The sequence below is a fragment of the Nicotiana sylvestris genome, chromosome 4 (genome assembly GCF_000393655.2).
Source record: "Nicotiana sylvestris chromosome 4, ASM39365v2, whole genome shotgun sequence".
Lineage (NCBI taxonomy): Eukaryota > Viridiplantae > Streptophyta > Magnoliopsida > Solanales > Solanaceae > Nicotiana > Nicotiana sylvestris.
Genome location: NC_091060.1, coordinates 104,395,899 through 104,404,182, shown reverse-complemented (window position 1 = coordinate 104,404,182; position 8,284 = coordinate 104,395,899). Strand labels below are relative to the sequence as shown.

General features: G+C 38.9%; 1 protein-coding gene across 1 annotated transcript; it reads left to right on the top strand.

Annotated features, from left to right (window-relative positions):
* The first annotated feature begins 2,252 nt into the window (after positions 1 to 2,252).
* On the top strand, positions 2,253 to 5,368 carry LOC138889944 (uncharacterized). The gene is made up of 7 exons (XM_070173291.1): positions 2,253 to 2,258; positions 2,451 to 2,758; positions 3,057 to 3,397; positions 3,498 to 3,571; positions 3,629 to 3,768; positions 4,485 to 4,612; positions 5,052 to 5,368. The coding sequence occupies exons 1-7, from the start codon at positions 2,253 to 2,255 to the stop codon at positions 5,366 to 5,368; spliced, it is 1,314 nt and encodes a 437-aa protein (XP_070029392.1).
* Positions 5,369 to 8,284: the final 2,916 nt, after the last annotated feature.

Here is an 8,284-nt window from a genome sequence, read left to right as displayed (position 1 = left end):
TTGAATCAGTTTTAGTCAAAAAATTTGATGAAACACTCACCAAAGGAGCATTAACATGGTATTCTCTTTTACCCGAAAATTCTATAAATTCTTTTGCTCAGCCTGCAGATTCTTTCATCAAAGCACACTCGGGAGCTCAAAAGGTAGAGAAAAGAATGGAGGATATTTTTAAAATCAAGCAAGGGGACTCTGAACTGCTGAGAGAATTCGTGGACAAATTTCAACGTGAAAGAATGACATTGCCACGCGTACCTGACAACTGGGCAGCGATAGGTTTCACAAGTAATTTGAATGAAAAGAGTTCTGAAGATATGAGGAGACTTAAGGAAAGCCTTCGAGAATTCCCAGCTACAACGTGGAGTGATGTTTATAACAAGTATAGCACAAAGTTGAGGATTGAGGAAGATACTATTCCGCAATTCCAAAAAGAAGAAAAGATAAGTTCGAGACGGGCAGAGACCGAAAAAAGGCCCGGTAAAAATAGGTACGAGCCATATATGGGACCTTCAGGAAAAGACTCACGGTCAATGCAGGATAATCAAAGGTACGATCATAGATCAAGAAATAGAGAATTAGGTTCTTCATCAAAATTCAAGAACGAGCGAAACAACAGAGAGTCACGAGAAGACAATAGAAATTTAAAAGCAAGATTCAGTGGTTATAACTTCAATGTCAGCACCTCTGAGCTCGTGGCTGTTTTGAGAAGCATGGGAGATAAGGTTCGGTGGCCAAAGTAAATGAGATCAAATCCAAACATGCGCAACCCTGATCATTGGTGCGAGTTTCATAATGACCACGGGCATAAAACAGCAGATTGCAGATTCTTACAAAGTGAAGTTGATCATTTATTAAAACAAGGATATCTTACTGAGTTGTTCAGTGAGAAAGGCAAGCAGGCTTACATGAAGAACAGGCAGGAGCCTCCAAAACCACCTTCTCCCAAAAGAACTGTTAACATTATAAGTGGGGGTGAATACGTCAATGGTATATCATATACTGCAGCTAACAAAATTTCCAAAGTAACAATTACCCAAAGAAAACGGGTGCGACATGTTTTAGAGGAAGACAATATTACATTCAATGATGCAGATGCAGATGGCGTATTAACCCCTCATAACGATGCGCTGGTAATATCTTTAATTGTACATGCTAGTCATGTGAAACGAGTTTTTATTGATCCAGGTAGTTCCGTCAATATTATTTTTCTAAGTGTATTACGTGAGATGCAAGCTGAAGATAGAGTAATACTAAAGGCGCATACTCTATCTGGATTTGATAATTCTAATGTTGTCACGAAAGGAGAGGTAATACTTACCACATTTGCTGAAGGGTTCGTCAAAGATACAAAGTTCCAGGTAGTAGACATGGAGATGGCTTACAACATGATTCTTGGGAGACCCTGGATCCACGAAATGGATGCTGTTCCTTCGACCTTGCATCAAGTTATTAAATTTCCATCGCCATGGGGAATCTGTCAAATTCGTGGAGATCAACATATATCCAGGGATATCAACTCCGTTGCAAATACAAGCATGACAAGTGAAGGTAAATAGCAATCACAGAAGGCAGTTGATGACTTCACAACACAAGCCTCGACTGAAGAAGGCAAACAGACGTAGACTCAAGGCCTGATACCATTCAAGAACCAGAAGAGAATGAAAATATCAAAACAACGATAGAGGAATTAGAGCCTGTCGTATTATTTACTTAATGGCCTGATAAAAAAGTCTATGTAGGAGTCAATCTTGACCAAGAGATGAAAGTGATGACTCATAAACTAAATGAAGATCCATCATACCCCCCTATGAAGTAAAAGAAAAGAAAGCAAGGGACTTTCAAGAATCAGGTGATTCAAGAAGAAGTCCAAAAATTGCTAAAAATTGGTTTCATTCGAGAGGTAAAGTATCCTAACTGGTTAGCTAACACTGTTGTGGTTTCGAAGAAGAATGGTAAGTGGCGGGTTTGTGTAGATTACACAAATCTTAACAAAGTCTGCCCTAAAGATTCTTTTCCACTACCGCATATAGATCAATTGATTGATGCAACTGCATGTCACGAGCTGTTAAGTTTTTTAGATGCATATTCAGGTTATAATCAGATTAAAATGGATCCGGGAGATGAAGAAAAAACTTCATTCATAACAGAAAGGGGGACTTACTGTTATAAAGTAATGCCCCTTGGCCTAAAGAATGCAGGTGCAACGTATCAGAGGTTAGTTACCAAAAATGTTTCAAGAGTATATAGGAAAGACCATGGAGGTATATACAGATGATATGCTTGTTAAAACTCAGTACTCAAAAGATCACATATCTAACTTATCTGACACATTTTTGATTTTGCGCAAATTTAATATGAAACTAAATCCCGAAAAATGTGCATTTGGCATTGCTTCAGGTAAGTTTTTGGGTTTTCTTGTTTCTAATTGTGGTATTGAAGTGAATCCTACACAGATTAAAGCCATTGAGGAAATTCCTGACATACTTTCAAACAAGAAAGAAGTTCAAAGATTAACAGGAAGAATTACAGCCTTGGGAAGATTCATTTCTAGATCGTCACAGAAGTGTTTCAAATTCTTCTCAGCCCTTAAGAAGCAGGATCATTTTGAATGGAATGAGGAATGTCAACATGCACTTAGGAATTTGAAAACGTACTTATCAAATCCACCTTTGCTGGCAAAACCAAAGGCTAGGGAAAAACTACTCATTTATTGCTATTTCGGAAGTGGCGGTAAGCGCTGTTTTGGTCCGAGAAGAACAAGGTAAACAATCCCCTATCTATTACGTAAGTAAATCTTTGTTAGGTGCAGAGACAAGGTATCTTCAGTTAGAAAAACTTGCACTTGTGTTAATCATGGCATCTAGAAAGTTAAGACCTTAATTTCAGTGTCATCCTATCATTGTAGTAACTGCCTTCCCTTTACGTAACATATTACATAAACATGAGTTATCAGGTAGGTTAGCTAAGTGAGCAATAAAGATAAGTGAATACGAAATTGCATACCAACCTAGAACTGCTATAAAATCACAAGTATTTGATGATTTTGTGGCTGATTTTAGCCAGGGAATGCAGTTAGAAGAAGAAAAAGAATTGCAGGTATTCAATGGAGCTAACCCAGGAACTTGGACGTTATTCACTAACGGCTCGTCTCACGTAAAAGGAGCAGGTTTAGGGGTCGTATTGGTACCACCTATGGGTGAAACCATTCGGCAAGCTATCAAATGTCATTCCATAATTGACAATGAGGCAGAATATGAGGCTATGATTGCAGGTTTAGAACTGGCACGAGAACTTTGCATAAATCAGATTATAATCAAGAGTGATTCACAACTCGTAGTCAATCAGATGCTGGGGACTTATACAGCCAGGGAAGCAAGGAAGGAGCAGTACTTGGAAAAAGGTACGGGAATTGATAAAACAATTTCAAAATTGGAAAGATAGACAAATACCCAGGGATGAAAATCTTGAAGCAGACGCCCTAGCTAATCTCGCATCTGCAGCCGACGTGGCAAATGATGCAAATGCCTCAGTGATACATTTATTTCATTCAATTCTTGATCCTGATGTGAATGAGGTAAATTTTAATAACTTAACATAGGATTGGAGGAACGAAATTGTTGCTTTTTTGCAGTATGGAACCATCCCTGATGACAAGAAAAAGGCTTATGCGCTGCGAAGAAAGGCTACTCGGTACTGCTTAAAACAAGGAAATCTCTATCGTAAAATGTTCGGTGGTCCCTTGGCAAGATGCCTTGGACCTTCGCAAACAGAGTATGTAATGAGAGAAATACACGAGAGACATTGCGGGAATCACGCAGGTGGAAGATCACTAATTAGGGCAGGTTATTACTGGCCTAAAATGGAAGAAGCGGCGGAAAATTTCGTGGCCAAATGTGATAAATGCCAAAGGTACGGTAACAATATGCATAGACCTGCGGAGTTATTACATCCGGTCATTGCGCCATGGCCATTTATTAAATGGGGAATGTATATCGTGGGTCCATTACCATAAGCAAAAGGACAGGTAAAGTTTTTGCTTATTCTTACTGATTATTTTACTAAATGGGTGGAGGCATGTGCATTCAAACAGGTGTGAGAAAAGGAAGCCAGAGATTTTATTTGGCGGAATATCATATGTCGATTCGGCATATACACGAGTATGTAATGAGAGAAATACACGAGAGACATTGCGGGAATCACGCAGGTGGAAGATCACTAGTAAGAACATTAATTAGGGCAGGTTATTACTGGCCTAAAATGGAAGAAGCGGCGGAAAGTTTCGTGACCAAATTTGATAAATGCCAAAGGTACGGTAACAATATGCATAGTCCTGCGGAGTTATTACATCCGGTCATTGCGCCATGGCCATTTATGAAACGGGGAATGGATATTGTGGGTCCATTACCACAAGCAAAAGGAGAGGTAAAGTTTTTGCTTATTCTCACTGATTATTTTACTAAATGGGTGGAGCATGTGCATTCAAACAGGTGTGAGAAAAGGAAGTCAGAGATTTTATTTGGCGGAATATCATATGTCGATTCGGCATATACACGAGTATTTAATGAGAGAAATACACGAGAGACATTGCGGGAATCACGCAGGTGGAAGATCACTGGTAAGAACATTAATTAGGACAGGTTATTACTGGCCTAAAATGGAAGAAGCGGCGGAAAGTTTCGTGGCCAAATGTGATAAATGCCAAAGGTACGGTAACAATATGCATAGACCTGCGGAGTTATTACATCCGATCATTGCGCCATGGCCATTTATGAAATGGGGAATTGATATCGTGGGTCCATTACCACAAGCAAAAGGACAGGTAAAGTTTTTGCTTATTCTCACTGATTATTTTACTAAATGGCTGGAGGCATGTGCATTCAAACAGGTATGAGAAAAGGAAGTCAGAAATTTTATTTGGCGGAATATCATATGTCGATTCAGCGTACCAAAGGAGATCATATGTGATAATGGCCCTCAATTTATAGGAGCTCAGGTCACAGAATTCCTTCGAAGTTGGTAAATTAAAAGGATAATGTCTACGCCTTATCATCCAGTGGGTAATGGGCAAGCAAAATCAACAAATAAAGTCATTATCAACAATTTGAAGAAACGATTAGAAGAGTCAAAAGGGAATTGGCCAGAAGTGCTACTTGGTGTTTTATGGGCATATCGTACAATGGCGAAAACTAGTACGGGAGAAACACCATTTTCATTGGTTTACAGAACTGAAGCTTTAATTCCAGTCGAGATAGGGGAACCGAGTACCCGATTCACGCAGGCGACACAAGAATCTAATGACGAGGAGATGCGGGTCAATCTAGATTTACTCGAAACAAGGAGAGAAGCTGCACTAATAAGAATGGCGGCATAAAAGCAGGTCATAGAACGATACTACAATAGAAAAACACGCCTCAGGTTCTTCAAAATTGGGGACTTCGTGATTAAAAAGGTTTTTCAATCTACAAAAACAACTAACACATAAAAATTAAGTCCAACATGGGAAGGACCCTACAGAGTTCGTGATGTTGCAGGAAAATGAGCATATGAACTGGAAACAATGGATGACAGGGTACTACCTTCACATTGGAATGTTGTTCCTTTGAAGAGATACTATTTCTAAGGGAAACCCACGGTCAGGCAAAAAGCTATCCCGTACTAAATGATGAGTCACGGCCTGTAAGGCACACGGAGTAACCTAAAATTCTTGGCCTAGGGTTACAACTATTCTGATAGAAATAAATACGGGATATGCAGTGTTCATCTATAATCGCCCCTCCGAGTCCCGTATGTTTTTCCTTTTCAAGAAAAGGACAAAATAAGAACTATCAAGTGCTCAAGGCTTCATACTTCAACACTCAAATACTTGGGGGACTACATAATATACATAGATATGTGTATAAAGAAGGCAAAGAAGATTGAGGGAAAATCAAGCCTAAAAGAGTCAAGTACAGAGTAAAAGTTACGAGATGGAGCCATTATAGTCAGGGTATTAGGGTAAAGGCCATATACTAAAATGGGTTATAAGGAAAAACCCCGTACCTATTACTCCTCTTTTGTAAAAATCTATTACAAGAAAAACAGTTACGAGAAAGTTATAGATGTACTTTAAATACATGTAAAGTATTATAAGTTCCAATAACAACTTGTCAAATTTATTTCAGAGAAACACGTGTGTTCCTATTTCTTTTATCGTATGTTAACACCATTATGAAGTTGAGACGTCTACTTCATTAAGTGTCGAAATATAAAAGGTCCTTCTTTTATAAAACTCATGTTCAAATTAATTAGTCATGAGGATAACATAAGCATTTTCGAAGAATAAAAATGCAAATTATTCTGTAAGTCCTTAAAAATTAAGGCAAGAATAAAGAAAACAGAAGTTTATAATAATAACACGAAGAACTTCTTAATATGTAAAAATCTAAGACTAAGGACAAACTTAGTCATAAAACTACGAGATTGTCTATATAGATTGCCCCATAAAAGACTTGGGGACTTACGACTTCAAAATCAACCCTCAAATAAAGTTAAGGGTCTGATTATAGTTTTCCAAAACAAAAGCAAAATCACTAGAATGTTCAAAACCGGTCAGTGAGAAGTTTGAGGAACCGAAGTAGGAGCATCAACAGCAGTGGGTTCAATTTGGGCAGCTACATCAACAGATGCGGTTTCAATTTGGCCTGTAGCAACAGATTCGATTGGGCTTGAAAGAATTGGGAAACCCATATCAGCTTCAACATTCACGGGAGCTTCAACCACGGGAGAGGGGAAGTCCTGAATTTGTTGATTCTTTTCAATGGTTTCGTTGATCTTAGCTAACTCCAACTCCAAGTTGAAGTTTTCTTGACCAGCTTCAAGTAGGGTATCACGACGAGAATTCAAAAATGCCCAACTTGTCTCGACAATAGATTTTTCTTCAAGGATCTCATAATCCTTTTCCCAAGTAGCGATCTCATTCTTTAGCTCTTCATTTTCAACCAAAACGGTTAGAAAGTGTTTTCCAAGACCTACCGTCCATCGGTGCGATCTTCAGTAATTTATCTACCCAACCACGGAAGTTGGGAACATCCCCCACAACTCCCATGGTAGCTAAAAAACAACAAAAGCAAAATTAGAGAAGTTGGCAAACTTGAAGGAAAAAGGTACGAGAAGGTTAAAAGACTTACGTGCAAAATTCCACTTCTCAGGGAAGGGAATATTATCCTCACCCATTAAACCAACAGTGGGGGTAGCAACAAATCGGGCATACCAGCCGCGGTCTTTGTCATCTTCGGGACTCACCAAAACCCTCTTACTCCTGGCTACTAGTGTAAAAACACCATTGCGAAAAAGCCTAGGTGAGTAAAGATGAATCAAGTGGGGGAAAGTAAAATGAACTTCGGCTTTAGTGGCTAAATGCCTTAAACATGCAACAACCCTCCATATGATCGGACCAAGTTGGCCTAAACAGACGTTGAAGAAACAGCAAAATTCGAGAATGACTGGGTCAATCGCTGGTCTGAACCCTAAAGTAAAAGGGTATGTGTAAACAAAAGAAAACCTAGTTAAATAAGAAGTTATCCTCTGATTCGGATTACGGATAATAATGGAAAAATAGTTACTCCAATGACAGTCCTTACGAACCACATGAGTCAAAACTTCTGTAATTTGAGTGGGGTGTCGACACGATCTAAAGCGGCAGTCTGGTTTCTAAGAGATTCCCTATCGTGGTAAAAAGATAATTCTGTAGGGACTATCTCTTCTACTAAAGGTTCGCGTAATGGTTCAGAAGGTTCTTTACTCCTAGAAGAAGATTTGTGAGAAAGGGAACCTCTAGTTCTAGAAGAGGGACCAGAACTAGAAGAAGGCATAGACGAACCACCTCGAGTAGATCTTAAGCTACGAAGCCTACCTCCCCTTCTATGCCTAATAGGGGAATTGGGGAAAGAATCAACAATGGAGACTTCTAGAGAGTGGGGGTTTGGTGAAGACATAGCGAAGAGGAATGATGTAAAGAACAAGTAAATAGAGAATTGAGAAATTAAGTGTTCAGTAAAACTTTATGAGGTAAAGGACAAGGGAACAAGTTATACTTATATTGATATTCGACTGCCAAAGGTAAAAGTGCAGTGAAGGAAGGATCACAATTATGATAACTGGCACTTCGTAAATAGTGGAACCATAAAAACCTTGAAAGAGGCTGCAAAAACTGCAGAACCAATGAAAAATTGATACGTGTACAGAGTATTAAATGGAAGTAACAATTGGAGCGTCAATTTTGTCATAGCATTAATGGTGACAAAAATTC